Consider the following 18,589-nt stretch of genomic DNA (forward strand, 5'->3'; position numbering starts at 1 on the left):
TGAACATGAAATATTCTGAATGTCAACTATGACAGCTAGATTAGATTTTACTGAGTATGACTGAATAAACATTACCAAGAAAATCCAGGAAATTGTTAATGGGATTTAATTGGTGCGGGCAATGGAACAACACAGCGCAGAGTTAATACTGGCTGAATGCAATAAATTGAGCCCAGCCCAAATGCACAACAGGTTGAAGATTATATACATATTTATATTTTAAGAATGTCCAAAATAGTATTTTAATTCCAGGGCTTACCCATGCAGAAAATGACCTGATTTTCACGAATGCTGACCAGATATTTCCTAACATATGCAATGAACAGCAAAATTTAAAAGTACAAGTTTTGAAAGGATAGAATACAGGCTCTTGAGTGACTTATAATACTTGGCAAAATTTATTAATGAATTTTCACTAAAATGTAGCATACACAAGTGCAGTAACTATATTTGTATTTTTACCTTCCATGAGCAGAAAATTAAGATAGCATGGGATACGTGCAAAGAAAGTTAGTCAAATTTTGCTCATTTATTTTCCTGTAAAACTAACATGAAATAACTGTTGGCAACAGTTTCAAATGATTGAGAGGAATTCAAATAAATTGCATCTCAAGAGCAACTCAAAACAGTCTGTGACATGCTTCATTGAAATGGATTGGCTTTATAATGATTAATGTTATTTCAGTGTAATGGGGCAGTTAAACCTTCCATTTACGTTTGCATTCCATTCCCCAAGCACGCAGCATACTGTGCAATAATTAAATATTACTGTCAACATAATACTAGTCTCACCTGAAAGTCACGGTTCCACACAGCAGTCACAATTGTTACTACTAACCACAGATCAAAAGCCTTTTGACATATGCTCATATTTTTGAGACAAGCAAAATTTCTTCAGCTGCTCTCATTATACAGATGCCTAACACATAGCTGACACTTCCCACATTGAAAATGTAGGAGAGAATATGAATAAAATACCAACAGTGAGCTCCTATATTCCCTCCACTATGCTGTCTGCGGAAGGGGAATAAACACAAACAAATTGGACAGAAAATGCCCTCAGAAAGGTGGAAGGAGAAGTAGAGCTAACACACGCTTTCTCCTTTGAGGCTCCAGGACTCTTCCAATGGCAGTAATTTCATGCCACATTCTGGAGGGCTCTCCAGGGCTTCCAGGCACATGCTTATGCGAGAGAAACTATAAACTGATATACTACTGTAGTCTTCTTCATTCCAAGACAGGTGTCCATGAAAAACTAGTATCTAAAACTAACTTCATATTAAAATAATATCTCGCTGAAACTTAGATTTGAAGGGAAAATCTAGGTAACTACAGGTCCTGTCCTTCCTCTCTGTTAAATTGCTGTTGCATATGCTCTATTCAGTCATGTCCCAGACATTGAAGTCAGATTAGCACTCAGAGACAGCCACAGTCACTAAGCCTAATTAATCTGCATATTTTCTATTTATACAGAATTTATCTAATTGGTAGTGCTTTATTCATTTTATAAACAATAACTGTAAAAATATTTCTCATAAATTTTCTTACAACAACATGTTGTACAACTTAGAACAGAACACAGTTTGATTGCACGCTGTGCAACAGACAGTTACCAGACAGTGTCTTTGGATTCAAAATGAAGACAAAGTTTGTTCAACAGCTCTCCTATTCAAAGAAAGAGGCAAACAGGCTGCAATAGGGCTCCTTAGAGAAGAGCCTACAGTGCTCTTAGGCTTCCAAGGATACTTGTTTTTTTTTCTCCCACCATTAACAATGAACATTTCAAGCCAGAAAAGCTCTTGTTGTGGAGCCCTCTGCTTTTAGATTAGATGCTAAAAATAGCATATTAGATACTAAAAATAGTAACTTAAAAACAAAACAAACCTTCACTCCTGCAATCACATACTCAGCTGCCCTCTGCCACAGTGTACTTTCATTTTAAAATGAAAGTTTCTATGAACAAACACGCAGTTCCCCTTATACTATGTAGTATACATATGAATGTGCAGTTCTCCCATCCTATATAGTATAAAACTTTGCAAAAGATACACTCTGTAGCCCTGTAAAAACAAGCAAACCCACATACCAACAACATACGAAATTACATTCCTAGTGTCTTAGGATATACTGACCTCTACAGCTAGCAAATTAAACGATTTATTACTAAATTTGAATTGGGTTTCCTCATATCTTCTTTTCAGAAAGTTGTCTTTGATAAAGTTTAAAATTTTTGCATACTTTTTCTTTCAATTTGATTTATTTCATTATCAACTCTTTAATCCTTTAAGTTTGGATACTCCAAATCTGAGCATTAAAATTAAGGCTCCTGTTTCTAAATTAAAGGATGATTTATTCATTTTCTCCAAGAATGAACCATGTTTATGTAACCAAACTGAGCTACCTTGAACAAATTACATTGTCTTCTTGTTCAGCCCCTTAACTGCATTACCTTAGCTATCAAAATATGAATTTTATACTCCAGCAGAGTAATATACAAAGCTAGAGTTAATTTTCTTGCTCAAAATTGTATTTGGTCTATATTGTCTGCAAGGAGTAGAGATGTAAAATAGTATCAGTCCCAGCATCATCCCTAAGGCTGCTGTTTGTTAACTGAGCAGCTGAATATTGTCCTTTGAGCCTGACAGTTCAGGAGCTGCCAGTTTCCTTGGCACCATCGGATGTATCCCATCCAGCCCCACGGACTGGTATATGTGTACTTGACCAGTTATCTTCTACAACGAGTACTACTTACCTTCCCCCAAATTCTACCACCAGGCATAGAGACCATGACACTAAAGCCTAAGGCAAAGATGCTGAGTACCTCAGCCCTTCCTGCGTCCTTCAGCCAAGAGTATGTTACCCTCTCATGAATGATGAGCTTTATAGTGATACTCCTCCCTTTCATCTGTAGTACATTTCTGCCTCAGGGAATGTGATGTCACAGAAATTTCATTCATTTTACTCTCATATTCGAACTAGCTGCAGGGCTTCTCCAGCTGTACTACAGTTTTCTGGTGGTGAACCATGTCAGCAATACAAGTAGTTATATTATTAATGGTGTGTAATGGCTAGGAAATGTACTGAAATGCACATTAATACTCATAATTAATAATGATAAAACAGAACTTCTGGTGTCACAGGGCAACATTTCAGAAGTTCTGGTAACCTGTGCTTAGCCTCTAATACATGTCAAAGTGGCAATTAGTGTTATACACCTTCCATCAAAAAGGCTGTGGAAAAAAAAAAGCAGTACTGCTTGGCAAGGTGTAGCCACTGGAGAAGTGGCAGCAATTCCCATAAAACCCTTCTAGCAGGAGGGTCCCATAAAGTCACAGTGTACTGGGTCTGGCTGGGATGTTAACTTTCCTTGCAGCAGCCCATACAGTGCTGTGCTCTGCATTCGTAGCTAAAACAGCAGTGGTATCACACCAGTGTTGTGTCTGCTGCTGAGCAGTGCTGGCACAGCATCAGGACTCTCTCTAATCCCCCTAGGGGTGGGCAAAAATGTGAGAAAAGAAGTATCACTAGGGCAGCTGACCTAAACCAACCAAAGGGATATTCCATACCATATGATGTCACACTCACCAATAAAAGGTGGAAAAAGGAGGAAGAGGGGAGGGGTGGGCTCTCGTGAAAACGTCTGTCCTCCTCCCGAACACCAGCTACGTGCACTGAGGCCCTGCTTCAAGGACATGGTCAAGCATCGCTCATTTGTGGGAAGTAAAGAGTAATTTCTTTCCTCTGCACTTCCACATAGCCTTTACTTGTTTTGTTTAGTTTTCCCCTTCCCCTCTCCCTTTTGCCCTTTACTTTTTTTCCCCTTTAGTTAAATTGTTAATTGTTTAGTTAAATTGTTTAGTTAATAATAATCTTTCCTTAATAATTATTTCTTTTTTTTCCTTTAATTAAATCATCCTTATCTCAACCCGTGAGTTGTTCTTTCCTTTACTTCTTCCCCTCCTCATCTAAGGAGAGGGAGTGAGAGAGCGGTTGTGGTGCTCAGCTGCCTAGCACAGTAAAACCACCACACACAGGTAGAAAGGAACTACAGGTAAAGCAAATATGGGCGGGGAGAATACCACAACTTTTAAGATGCTGGTATGGAAGTCTGGAGTGCAACAGCCCATGCTGCTACTCTGCAAAGATGCAGTAATTTCTGCTTGCAGCAATTTCTGGCAGTAGCTTGAGAGAAACACAAAAGCCAGATACTATGTCCTTCATCCATTACGTGAAGCACGGCTCCAACCAGTAGCTCCCAGCAGACATGGCTCCCATCTGGTCTGGTATGTCTGCTCTGCTCCACAGCCATGTCCTCAGCATTCCTCTTCCACCTCTCTTGGACACCCTATTCTAGCTGCACTTTGTTCCCAGGGGCTCCTCAGAAATTTGCCACCTTCTTCTCCTTCCCTCCCCAGAAACCCTCTCATTAGACTGAGAAATATCAAAGGGAGGAAGAGAAGAAGGCGTTAAGTCTTGTTTAATGCAACAAATCTCTCGATAAATGCTGGTTTAGGAAGTAACTTCTTTAGGAAGTAACCTAGTAAACACCACTGTTTATTACACATGCTCAGAATATTCTCAGTCTTCCTTTAGTCACAGGGCTTTCCTCACCATTAGAAACTGGCAGATATGAAAGGGCTGTAATTATTGCAATGAGCCTTCGTAGTTCAGTTCCTAATAACAAGTGCAAGTAAATACATAACAAGCATCTACCAGAGCTCGAGTGTGGGACAGAAAGGATAGTTTCATGATAGCACATATTCAAAACATGAAATTTAGAGTTCTTACTTGCCTTCAAAATTATAGCAAATACCATCAAACCAAGAACTCAAAGGCTACAGCATATTAAAAAAAAAAAGACACTAAAAAAATCACACTTAAACTAAGCCTAAATGAAAAGCTGAATGAAAAATGATACAATAAAATACAGCTTAAGGAAGTCTTACGCTGTTAGTGAAGTCCATCTTTGATCTTTGTATCACCCCACACAAATCTTGTGACTAAAAATAGGTTCATCTCACTCTAATCAATCGAGTATAACTTATCACATTTACAAGAGAAGTAGGGAGACCTGAATGCCTACATTGATTAATCCCATCCAGTTAACGCCTTCTCTCCCAACAGCTGCTAGTGTAATTTGGTCATCGTGATAAGTAATATGAGAGATAAAAGTATTTCCATCTGTCTCGAGATGTACAATATTTAAAAATGTAAAATTTAAAAACTTGTACTGTAGGATACTAATAGCACAGTAAAGCAGATTAAGAATTACCTTACCAATGGATCTCAAAATAAAGTAACCAAAGGAAAAATGTTTGCTGACTGGAAAGGCTTCTGACTGGATATATAGGAAGTGTCAAACGTATTTACTCACAAGTAAATACAAACTCACTTTGCAGACAGTCCACGTTAAATACAACTGCCAAATGAGGACAGCAAAAAAGTCACAGTGGTCCACATGGCGTATGATGGTAAAAAGGTACACCTCAAAAGTAACAAAAAAAAAAAAAAAAAGAAAGCTACCCAAAGTTTTATTTCACACTTCCCAACTTTGAAAGCAGGTTTTTTCACAAATCTGAGGGAAGCCTAAACCTGAACAGAATGGAGACACATCTTCATAAGCAATGCCAGATATGAAAAATAAATAATGCCCTCATTATGGATACAAAATCTCAAGTCAGAATAATCTGGAGAACAAAGCATTAAAGGAAAGAATACACAAGTCTGCACGGTCTTGAGAAAAACTTAGAATGCAACCTAATGTTTCAACGTTTCAGGAAACATGTTTGTAAATGAATCTCTTCTGCTAATGCAAAACACTCTTCTATTGATGCCCAGAAACAATTCTGATAGTCTCCAATTATGACTTATCTTTGGAAACTGATGCTGACAGGAATCAAAGAAGCTTTGGACAGTGAACTAAATATTGTGGTAAAGTATTTCTGGAAAAAAATTAACAGCTTTATTTTGAAGAGATTTTTTGCCCTGTGCAAAAAAATATTTTGGATTTAATATTTAAGCAATGTCAAAACATATTTTGTTGTATGAAGTATAAATACTTGTAATTTATCAACCCAGAATACTGCTTAGTAAGCAGTTTTAGAACATACCTGGAAAAGCCTAACAAAAGCCAATGGGAGATGAGGTCAAAATAAAAATAAAACTGGAAATGTAGCACAGTAGGTTTTTTTTTGGGGGGGGTGGGGGTGGGGTGGGGACATAAAACAGAAAAAGTAAAATGAAAGAAATCAACAAAGCAAGTGGTGAATTGTTCCTGGTCATGATAACTCTTTTCAAGAATAAACATTCTAGTTAATAGCTTTTAGATTCAGCATAGATGCAACTGTGTGAAATTTAATATCCTGAGATATCAATTTGGTCAGTTGAAATTAAAAGCTTTTTTTTTTTTTGAATGAAAAAACTGTCTACTGATGAATCAGTAAGATTTTTTTTCCCCCGAACATTTCAACTTATTGGCTATCACATGCATTTTTGCTTATTTCCTAGGAATACTATAGAGTGGGGATCATTTACTATTTTTTCACTTGGATATTTTGAAGAATGCTTCTCTAGACTCTTCAATTTACAAAAGCAATGAAAAAGAAAAAAAAAAACCCAATCCTTCCTACCTAAAATTTAGCCCACCACCTTTCTGCTTTCTAGTAGGCCTTTCAGAAATACCTTGAGAAAAAAGAAGGCTTTACCAGGTGCAGGAACATTTAACACAGCTTTTGCAGGACCAGAGGACTGGGAAAGAAGAAAATCTCAAGACTTAAGTAATCTTGAATATACAAGTACAGGGACATGTAAATATAGTGATTTTTTTATGCAAAAGCATATGGAGGATGTCTGTCTAAGGCAACATAGCTGAATAGAAGCAAGAATTTATCTGACAATTGAAATAAAAATATAGAGAGATTAAAAAAATATTAAACTGCGCCTACGAGAGTACCTCTAAATACCACAAACCAGGCTACAAGTGTTCCCCCCCCCCCGGGTAATTCTGATAAAAATAGTACCGTATTGAAAGCCATTGAAAATATCCAACTTGTAAATGATATGAAAAACAGATATGTTATCTGATGTTAAAATCTAAAGTGTGTTCAAATAATGGATTAATGTTATCAGTTGCTTAAATAATAATGAGACTGGCTTATATTTTTGTGTTTGAAACCTGCAGAACTATTTGCACAAGTATGAGTTATTTCCTTCTAGGTGTATTCAAAATGGTAATGCTGAGACTGACAAGAATACCAAGAAAAATAATGCAGGCTATTTTCTATCATTATACGATGAGCTCCATACTATTTCACACCTTCCTTAAAGGTTTTTCTTCAGTTACAACTATACAAGAGTTGTTGCTCTCTCAAGAAAAAGCATCATGCCTCAGCTGAAAAATTTGACTTTTTAAAGGCATAGACCCAAAAGGAAGAAAAAGCCAGCTTACATAAATCAAGTTTAGTTTTTCACAATACTTAGCACCAACATAACTTTAGAGGGCTGACTTCTTATATTTTACTGCTTGGTGACAGCGGTATCTAAGGAAAACTGTTAACCTCAAGGTTGCATGTCCTCTATTATTATTTTTTTTTAGAACCATAGAATGGCTTGGGTTGGAAGGGACCTTACAGATCATTTAGTTATAGCCCCCCTGCCATGGGCAGGGATACCACCCACCAAACCAGTTTGCCCAAAGCCCCATCCAAACTGGCCTTGGACACTTCCAGGGTTGGGGCATCCACAGCTTCTCTGGGCAACCTGTGCCAGTGCCTCACCACCCTCTGAGTAAAGAATTTCTTCCTTATATCCAATCTAAATCTACCCTCTTTTGGCTTAAAACCATTATTCCTTGTCCCATCACTACATGCCCTTGCAAAAAATCCCTCCCCAGCTTTCTTGTAGGCCTTTTTTGGTATTGGAAGGCCACTGTAAGGCCTCCCTGGAGCCTTTTCTTCTCCAGACAGAACAACTTTAACTGTCTCAGCCTCTCTTCATAGAAGAGGTGCTCCAGCCCTCCACTAACATGCTCATGGCCTTCCTCTGGACTCACTCTAATAGGCCCATTTTCTTCTTATACTGGAGACCCCAGAGCTCAATGCAGGATTCCAGGTGGGGTCTTGCAAGAGCAGAGTAGATGGGGAGAATCACCTCCCTCAACCTGCTGACCACGATTTTTTTATGCAGGCCAGGATACAGTTGGCTTTCTGGGCTGCAGGCACAGTTCACGCTGAGCCTCTCATCAACCAATACTCCCAAGACCTTCTCCTCAGGGCTCCTCTCAACGACTTCTTCTCCCAGTCTGTATTTCTACTTCAGACTGCCCTGACCCATCTTCTCAACGCTGCTTTTGCTTCAAGCCTTTTCTCCTTTTCCTGACTCTCAGTTACAAATATATTTATATTATCCTAAATATGGTGCACTGTCAGTTATACAAACGTCTACTTACAGGAATCATCCAGTTGGCAAGGTCACCATACTTAGACACCTGCATAGCTCCAAGCATCGTCAGATCAACATGGCCTCTGGCAAGAGAAGGAAAGTGTGTTATTAGCATATCACATTCAATAACAGCCCACAACACTTTACATTTTTTTTCCACATTCTCCTTGCATCACTTTTAAAATGGTATACCACAGACTTAGCAACCGTTTTGTCACTCATAGGTTTTTGTTTTCTTCTAGATACATGACTGCTGCAAATTTTCCTGCCTGCTTACTGAGCCTCAGAAATGTTATTGTTTCTGTCTGGTTTTGGTTAATTGCATGCACAGACAATCAGCTCTGAACTCATACTTTTAAGTACACTCCTTCACATATTTACATGCACTCATTATCTTTCAGAGCCATTAGGATTTAGTGTTTGTTTGCATCCAGCCTCCTTCCCGAAAAACAAACAAAAAACAGGTGCAGATGGTGAATTTCCATTAGGGAGGAGGAACGAGGATCATAGTTGCAAGCTGAACAAAGAGAATACACAGTGTGCAAGCACAGATTAGATACTTGGAAATGACCAAAAAGTAGTTGTTAAAACCTAGTTATAAATGTGTTTATATATGGCCAGGTGGTGGTAGACACAAACATCACTATGGTATCTGTTAGTGTTTTTCAATTTCCAATAGCTAGACCTAATACTCTATAAACCATCACTGATTAAGTCCATGATCATTTTGCAGACTGTTAAATGTTAACCACATTTCAAAGAATTACTAACGAGTTCAGCCACTGACTAAGTTTATTCTTTTCATGTTTCAAAAGATCAGGGTTTGTGTTGTTACATACCCTCTTATCATTGCAAATGATTCATCGCTAGAGAAGTAAGAAGAACCAGGAAGAACAGTGACTGTTTCCTTACCTGTAAAAGAAAAAAGATATTGTCTGTACATATTTTATCTCTTTGACAAAAGAAGCTACAGCTATTAACCAAGAATACCAAGTTGGATTCTGTACAACTATGGACCCGATTACACTTAAGAATGTAAACCTAATCAATCATAATGGACAAGGAAACAGTTTGTGACAGTTTTTAATAACAGGGTTGGCCACTGTTTGACCACCAGCAGTCTCAAGCAAGGCAGCTCTGAGACAAGAGTTTAAGAAATTTCTGTGGACTTCAGCTTTCTGCACTATCCACAGAAAAAGCAAGAGGTAACTCTCTTCCAAAACCAAAAAAGACCATCTTCAGGAGATAGAGAGGTTGCAAAGAAGAATGAGCAGACCAGGCTCAACACAGTCTACACTGATAATGATGTAGAACACAGAAAAACAAATGATCTAGTCTAATCTTGCTTTAAGTGCAAAAGAAAAAGGGCTTCTATGTGTTTCACTGTTCCTGGGTTAAGCAATGGAGCATACTTGGAAACGTTTTATTTTGACTCTGTCCAGAGCCCTCTCTTTACTCTCCTGCCAGTACTTTGAATCAGTCTGAGGATCAACCATGTATTTAGTGTGCCCATGGAAAGTCAAAAGAAACACAGCTGTGGATAGAATTATCCACCAAGCATGAGAAATTTTAGAGAAAAAACAGACTTAAGCACCAGACGACATTGAGAAGATAAAGTTAGATAACAACAGCAGGGAAGAGAAATCATTAAACAGTTTCCAGAAAACAGGGAAAAAGAAGACAAAAAGGAAACAAAAAGGATGGGAAAGGGGCAGGAAACACTGTAGGAAAGTTGAAACCGAGATCTAAGTTACCTGTTATAATTAACTGAGTTCAACTGGTGTATAATATACACCAAGATATTGTGAGGAAATAAAATTTTGATAGAAAAAATAGAATTAAGGTTATACAAGCAAGCTTGCAGTCAGATCACAAGAATTCATCATGCAAACACCCAGAGCAGCTGTGAGACTGCCTGAAATGTCCTTCCCTACAAGGCACTCAGGGAATGGGAGAGATGATGCAGCCTGTAAGCTGCATGGAGTGAGAACCTCAGGAAAAAGAGACGAGCTAAGACAGGGCTGAGAAGAAAAAGGCTGAGGGCCAAAGAACAATGTAGCAAGAACACCATATTACCCAGTTCTTGAAAATGCTTTCAAGAAGTCAGTGCTTGTAAACATGTCTGCTGAAAGGCGGACAGAATCTACCTTGAAATTACTGTCAAGATAACCTGTCTCTAACTGAGACATTCAGAAAATGGAACAAACAACAAAATTTATTTCAGAAAAATGCATGAAAAATGATAAAAAAATGGCAAGAGTCCAACCTTGAGTTTGTTTTGAAAACATGGAATTTGGGGCTGATACTGCTACTTTTCAGGCTATCAACAAGAACAGAATTAAATCTTACTCCTTTGTAATTTAGGTTCTATTTTTTTTCCAAATGTTTTTATAAATTTGGCTGAAAAGCACCTAGAGTGGTCTTAATCCAACTAAGTGTCAGTGGGGTTTAACAGTTCTGCATGTTTCAGCAATGATACCAATAACAGTTTTGGTGACTGAGCAGAGATTCACCTAATCTTGTGTTCCGTCTATCGCAGCTTCAGAAAAAGATGTTAAGGAGCTTAACATTAAATTACCAATACCAGAACAATCTGATTTCCATGTTGCATTCTGATGTTTTATGCTACCTGCAAGATTCTCTCTTCAAAAATATTTGTCATAAACAAGATCATCTTGATGTCCATATAAAAGCAGAATATTTTTTCAGTCTTTATCAAGTTCTTGGCTTTTTTTTCCCCCATTATCACTCTGTTACTGTGTTCATTTCTAATGCACTCATATTAGAAATTATCATTAAGTTCTAATAAGGGTCTATATTATTTTACCTTTTATGATAAATATTTTTATCTAAATATTTTTTTTCCTTACAATGACACCTTCAATATTTATTTAAACCCTCAAAATAACTTCAATCATTAAGTCAGCTTCCATGTGCCCCTGATATTTTTCTTCATAAAGTGTATCTCGACAGTTGAAACACTGGACTCAATTCCTTAATAATTTTTAATGTCAAATCAGAAGATGGCCTTAAATAGCTCCTTATTTAAAACATAGTACAGCAACAGGAGAAATAACATAGCAATGTGATAACGGTATCAATTAGTTAAGCCAGGTAGCAAATGTTTCAAGTCAGTGAACAATTGCTGGACTGTACCATGATATTAAATTAAATTCAGAATTTAATTGGACAAGCTAATGGAGACAGAGAAGGGTGCTTTCTACAGATATATATATATATACACACACACATATATACATGTGTACAGAAAGAGATGGAGAGACTTAAAGTAAGGCTAAGCTTGTCAGCTATGGGTCTATATTCTGTATCATTAGAATCAATGAGAATTCATAAGGTGTCATATAAGAATATATAAGGCCTACTTGAGTTTGTCAGAATGCAATATATAGGTTTAGTCTTCTGTAGAAATAGAGAAGAGATGTGAGTACAACTTCCAATTAAGACAACAGAGATCACAGACAGATGCACTAAACCATAACGAGTTTGTATTTTTGCATTTTATGGCTGCTTCTGAGGTGAAATGCCCCAAAACAGCAGGCAGCAGTGTGAAGCTCAGATGGAGAAATACAGAGGAGCCATAGCAGGTGATACATGTGGGTAAAGGAACATTCCTCCAGACAGAGCAGTCCCAGACCTGCTGCTCTGTTGTGTGCCTCCCCATCCCTGCTTTCACTTCAGAACCTGGGACCTACACTCCACCCCCAGCAAAGGGAAAGCAGCCCTCCAGCATGCCTGGCCCCTCAGCAAGCTCCTTCCCGCAGCCCTGGCTACGGCTCCCTCCCCAAACATACAATCGGGTATCATGTACACAATTCACTGTACAGGAAGAAGCCAGGACACTACTTACAGAATCTTTAAAAACATGTCCCACCCATAAATCATTGAAAAACATTTTCTAGAAGAACACTAAAAGGAACAGGGAAAAAAATATCCATATTCATGTAAAAGCTCCACTAAACAACCTCACTTCTGAAAAGGAAAATTGTACTCTTTACTGACTGGCCTGGAAAAGAGCTCCCTTCAGCAGCTACTAAAATGAACAAAAGCATAAGCTCTCTAACTAGAATATTAAATATCTCTATTGATCAAAGCCAACCTTCATTTCAAAGACTAAACCAAGCCAAATATGTTAATATTTATAAGTAAATAAACCTGGACTCTGTTCAAATGCCAAATCGAAAGAAAAATTCTAAATTAACAACGAAGAATCATTTTCGATATATTAAATTGATTTAAAAGATTTTACCTGCATTAATCAGGTCTGGATCTACTTCACTTTCAAGTGGATAAGGACCCTGACAATAACACAGACATATGTCAGCTTTATATTATAACACCTTTGAGATACAATTCATGACTGCTTTATTATTTCTAATGCTTATTGCAGAAAACAGATCATCACAAACATCCATTTTTTTCCTCTTCAGCACAATACTATCCGTGATGATACAAGACAAAATTTACATCAACTGATGTATCAAGACTGACGGATATATTGTTTAGAGGCTGTTAGAATCATTAAATAGCCAGAGTGGTTTTTTTGCTGTCGTTGTTGTGCGTTTTTTTTTCCTAACCAAACTGACAGACATTTTTCAGAAAGAGGTATTCAAGTGTAATATGTGTAAAAAAAAAAAGTGTAATATGATAAAGCTTTACCACAGCAAAAATAGTATTCCCTTCAAGTTTTATCACCATGCAATATTGCACGTGCTTGAATATGATTTCTAGTAAAACTAGTAAAACAGGATGGGGGCAGCAGGGGGGAATAGAACCTAGCGGCACAGCAAAGTAAGTATTGCTGATAAGGGACTATGATAAATCCTTACCAAACCCAGGACTCCGTTTTCACTCTGTAAGTGAACAGTTATGTCTGGACTGATGAAGTTACTGGCCAACAGTGGGATTCCAATACCCAGATTAGCTGACAAAAATCGGTCAAGGTGCAAACAGGAATATACTTACTGTAAACTAGTAAATTAAAAAAAGTAAATTAAATTATTATTGGACTACCATTAGAACTATTGTCTTCACAAACACTTCATTTTTTAGCAGGATGCCTCACACTTGTGCTGAATTATTTTGTCATTTGGAATAACCGCATTGTGTCAACATACTAAATAAAAACAAACAAACAAAAAAACAGTCCAGTGAAGCTCCATTGCTAACGTAGGTAACTTTTAAAACAAATTCTTATGAAACATTCAACTGCCAACAAGCTCTGTAGATATGCCTGAATAAAGACTCCAGGTATCCTATGCTTTAACATCCCATCTATTTCAACAGAGTGTTATTAAAATGCAAGAATTCCAGGCTCTCAGAAAGACAAATAAAGAGCATGTTAATTAACTTTCATTAAACAAAAACAGCTGCAGTACTAGTCTATCAAGTCGTCATTTTAACCTATAGCACAGGCGGAGGATACCATACATGCCATCCTCAAACTCTAAAGCAGCCCTTCTGATGATCCTCTCCCTCACATTGTCTCCTTGTTTTTGTTTGGCTTTTGAGTCTTCAGGTTTTCGGATTGATAAGCGCTGCAAAACAAGAACAAAAAAATAACGATAAGCAAAAATTAGCATCCAGATTCTTGCTTCTCAAGACACAAAAGCCTGATCTGTGATTGCACTGAGATACTTCATCTAAGAATAATGTTATTTATCCATCTCTTACAAAGAATGATGTTTTGTCTATCTATTCAATCTTACCCAAGCCAATAGAGTCATCAGATAGCCCCAATGATAGCTTTAGAGCAAAATGTTATTTTGTTGTCTACATTGCTTACTTTGTCTATATAGTCAAGATATGCGATACATAGATGCAACTAGTTAAGAAGAATAAGAGTGAAAGAAGGCACCAAGCATTAGTGCAACTACCAGCAAGTTTGAGATTCCTTGCCCCAGAGATACCTAAACAGACCTTTTTTTTAAATGTCAGCCTAAAATTCAAATACTGCTCTCTTTCTGCACTCATTCAGTTCAATGGTGCTACTCTGGATTTACATGCATAAGACAATTGCCAGTCATGTAAAGATAACGGGAGTTAGGCAAATACATTTTCAGAAATAAGTCAACACAACCTTGCATAAATCTGTCTGAAGTTTTTTCCTGAAATTTCCTGGCCTTAAATCGATGCTTTCAAAATCACATATATGTGAAAATGCCCAGCATTCAAGAATTTTGTACGATCCTTTCTGTAGGTATTTCTTTACATAAATTCTGTTCTTCATGCATGTCCCCCGCGGGTATAAGGCTGATCTGGACAACATCACATCCTGTACCCACTGTGTCCTCACATTCTCTCCTCACTAAGACATAACTGACAAATCTGGCAAAATTATCATCTGTTCCTTTTCATCAGCACAAGAGAATTTTTGCATCGTTTTTTTCCACTATATTGGAAGTCAGTCTCCTCTTGGGCAGTCAGGAACAGTATTAGTCCTCTTGAAGTTCCTGTTGACTTTATTTTATGACTCAACTATTTTTCCTAGAATTGCTTCACAATTGTGTTATGGAAAAATTAGGAACAATCACCAAGGATTTTCCTCCAGCAAACAGAAGGTTGGGTAGAAAGTATGACACAGACAGAGTCCCTAACAGAGGGAACAAGCCTGAGCTCAATTAGGCAGGAACCACTACCAGTAAGAATTACAAGAGGCTTGCTGCTCTTTATTCCTCTTCCTCCCTCTTAGCACTTATACTCAATGCTTTCATACAGACAGACACTTCCTAATCTCTCATTCTTAATCTTTTATGGATTATCTTTTATGGATGAATACATAAATCTGCCATTTTCTTCCTGTACTTCTACTAAAGAGCACTGCCAGAATTACAAAGAAACACAAACAAAGCACAAACAAAATTAATCACTGTTACAACTTTGCTGTGTAGTTTACAGTAGCATTTTTCTTTCTCATTTTCTTTTTTTCTTAAGCATATAGGAAAGGAGACAGTTGACTAGGTGTCCATCCTCCCTTACACAGACAAGTCAAAGAAAATCAAGCAGCTTATGTACTTCGTATAAAGGTCTCTCCTTGGAAGAGAATCACCTCTTTATCTAATGCCAAACTGTGATCAGAACAGAATTTTATTAAATACAAAATGGATTTCTCCCATGCAAGTTAAAAGCTTTTAAACTCTACAATAGTGTATCAATTCAAAAGGACGAAACAGAGCAGTCTAACACAACATACCCGAAGAAAAATGGAAGAGAGGTTTGATACTTCTCTTTCCAGTCAAATACTGAACAACATGGAACATGCTTTTGCAGAATGAGCAGATGTAACAACAAAAAAGCATGTTTTAATGTTAACCTAAACAAGCTTACTTCGAGAAAAGGCCTTGTATGACTTTGTAGGACTTTTTGACTTCAGTTTAATAATAAAAGTTTAATTATTACAATTCCTTTCTGCACCTTTTTTTTTTTGTCAGATGTTTCTTTGTTGTGGTTGTGTCATGTATCTCACCCTCCACCAGCTCTTCTAATAAGACTTTGAATAATTCCCATCTTCAGGCTATGGAGACACTGGAGAAATACGTAATTTTTAATTGCACTTTAAGAGCACTGTCACATCACCAGAATGAATGGAGGGACATAGCTTGAATGAGGCAAAGCCAAGGAAACAAAGAACAATTACATAATGGTCATTTTCTTGGAAGTTTTCAGTGTTTGAATATTATTGCTGCAATCTGTAATAACTACTGATATCTTTTATGCAGAAACGCCAATGGCTAGAAAAGTTCCCAGTTAGTGAAAAGGAAAGAAAGGTTCTGGGACCTCTGCAATGTAATGTAATTCACTGTGAGGCATGGAAGGGGCTGAGAATGGCCCTACCACGTCAAAAGCTTCCCAGTAGAAAAAAAAGTATCTTATTGTCAAGTCTTGGTGTTCCCCTTTTGTCTACAGATGGAGAACTGGGAAAAGGAAGGAGAATGAAGAAGGATTTTCCATCATAAAATTTTCAACTGCAATAAAGTCATCAAGGCCCACAGGCAGTTGTTCTAGCTTATTTAGGGATTGAACCCAAGAGGCTGAGACATGAAACACAAAACTCAATTCTCAGACCCCCATCTACCTACTAAGCACCTACCTAAGCTCCAGTACCTAGGCTTGACAGGTTTTCACTGCTACAACTTAGTGGCTACAGCAAGAACGCTGTAAATTCTAAAATACAACCCAAGGTGAGATAAGTCATGACCATGAAGCTGAGCTACTTACTTCGATTCTCTTCTCAAACTTCTCTCCCTGTATCAGGCGATCAACATAGATTTTGGGAACATGAATGTCTTCTGGGGCAAATGCTCCTATATCAACAATTTCTTCTACCTACAAAGAGAAAAGAGAAAATGAAAATATTTACAAACAATATTAAATAAGAGAATTCATTAGCAGTTAAATTTCAGTTAAATATACAGCGGATCAAACCACTGAAGAAAACTAAGAAATGGGACAAAACAGATATTCCCTTTAAACTAGGCTATTTTTGATGTTTATCTTTCCTCTTCTTTCATACACAGCAAACAGTAGACTTCTTTCAAAGGATATTTCTCTATACATATTGGACGTGGTTGATTTTTTTTGCAGCGCAATTTGTACAACCACCATGAAGAATTATGCCATGTCAAGTTACATCAGAGTTGTCTGTATCTACCACTAGTTTACATCCAAACAGGAGGAAACAATAAGCTGGCAACAAAAGTCAGAATACAAAGAAGAAGCATGGATTTAAAGGATACAAACACAGAAGCTGGCTTGAGGTTTCTCCACAGTGTACTCAAAAAAAAAATTAGAAAAATTTGAAATGTAATAATTAACTGCAAGAAAGATTCAAAGAGCTAGAAGTTTCTATAGTTTGTGAAACAGAGATTCAGCATGGAATGATACCAATGCACACATGGTACATTTAAAATGTGATCTAATTGGAGAAACAGACTGGGGTTTTCCTTTCCAGCTTTGTCTGAGTTCAGGGTGCTCTAACTGGAGACCCTGATACAGCCTCACACGTGCAGCACACAGCCTGAGCCATTCCTGGTGCTTTTCCTGGAAAATCTCAGGTGCATAGAGCACATCTCATCCTGTCACAAAACTCACAAGACAGACACTGCGATGGGACTCTACCTTCATCAAACCACAGAGAAAATTTATGATGTTGAAGCAATGGATCTAAGATAACATCTCAAATAATCTACTTGAAAGGAAATTAAATAGCTTCCAACCTGTCTTCCGTTGCCATCAGAAGCTAATTAAGCTTTCAGGAATATCTGAAAGAAGTCCAAGAATTCCAAAACAAGACCCTGGGTGTGACGTATCAGTAGGGTTACATCTTTCGGCAGCCATCACCAGAGAAGCAACATTAAAGAACTTAAAATTCAATTTAACATCCTACTGTTACTGCATAATGTGATCAATAATAAAATCTATAGCACATCTGGTAGACAACTACTTCCCTACTGTGCCAAGCAGTGTGGCAATAAACACACAAAAACAAATCCACCATAAAAGCAGCAGAGGGAGAAGAAAAATTAACAGACTGAAAATCACAGGATCTGAAAAAGATGATCCCTAAAAAAAAAAAAAAAAAAAAGAAGGAAAAAACAGCCATGGGGTAAGAAGACAGGAGGAGACAAGATGTAAGGCAAAGGTTGCAAGGAAGAGGCTTTAACAGCCAGTGACACAAAACACAGTGCTCATGGATATCAGAATCACAAATCCAGAATGTGCAAGGCTACAGGAATTTTTACAAAAGGAGGAGAGACAATGAAATCAGTATTTTAAAAACTCAGTCCACTGTATTCTGGAAAAAAATGGTGCAATTGCATCTATACCCTCTCTAAATTGCCTCACTAAATTGAAGGTTATTACTTTATACATTCATTTTAAAGTTAATAAGGAGACCAAGTCAAACACAGGGCAAGATGAAAAATCCTACAGCTAAAGATGTTCTCCAGGACCTGGGACTACTACCACAACATGCTCAAAGGGAGGAAAATCAGGAGACTGACTTTAAAATGAAGCTATATATAAGCAGATGATCTGCTATCAGCAGAACTCCCAAATTCACCTTGCCTAATTATGTTTGTCTTCATTTATCAGGTGGAAAATTAGGTCTGGGGAATACTAATTGCTACTGATT

At 37.5% G+C, this 18,589-nt stretch overlaps 1 protein-coding gene across 3 annotated transcripts in view; it reads right to left on the minus strand.

The window, feature by feature from the left end:
* Positions 1-18,589, minus strand: part of OXCT1 (3-oxoacid CoA-transferase 1) — an 89,573-nt gene that overhangs the window by 24,242 nt on the left and 46,742 nt on the right. For all 3 annotated transcript variants that reach the window (XM_080575019.1, XM_080575021.1, XM_080575020.1), the window contains 6 exons: positions 16,675-16,778; positions 13,883-13,994; positions 13,287-13,381; positions 12,707-12,755; positions 9,279-9,351; positions 8,447-8,522 (listed from right to left, as the gene is read on the minus strand). In XM_080575019.1, coding sequence (XP_080431145.1) covers positions 8,447-8,522; positions 9,279-9,351; positions 12,707-12,755; positions 13,287-13,381; positions 13,883-13,994; positions 16,675-16,778 — 509 coding nt within the window. The remainder of the gene's footprint in view (positions 1-8,446; positions 8,523-9,278; positions 9,352-12,706; positions 12,756-13,286; positions 13,382-13,882; positions 13,995-16,674; positions 16,779-18,589) is intronic.

This window comes from Anser brachyrhynchus (assembly GCF_964034855.1).
Source record: "Anser brachyrhynchus genome assembly, chromosome: Z".
Lineage (NCBI taxonomy): Eukaryota > Metazoa > Chordata > Aves > Anseriformes > Anatidae > Anser > Anser brachyrhynchus.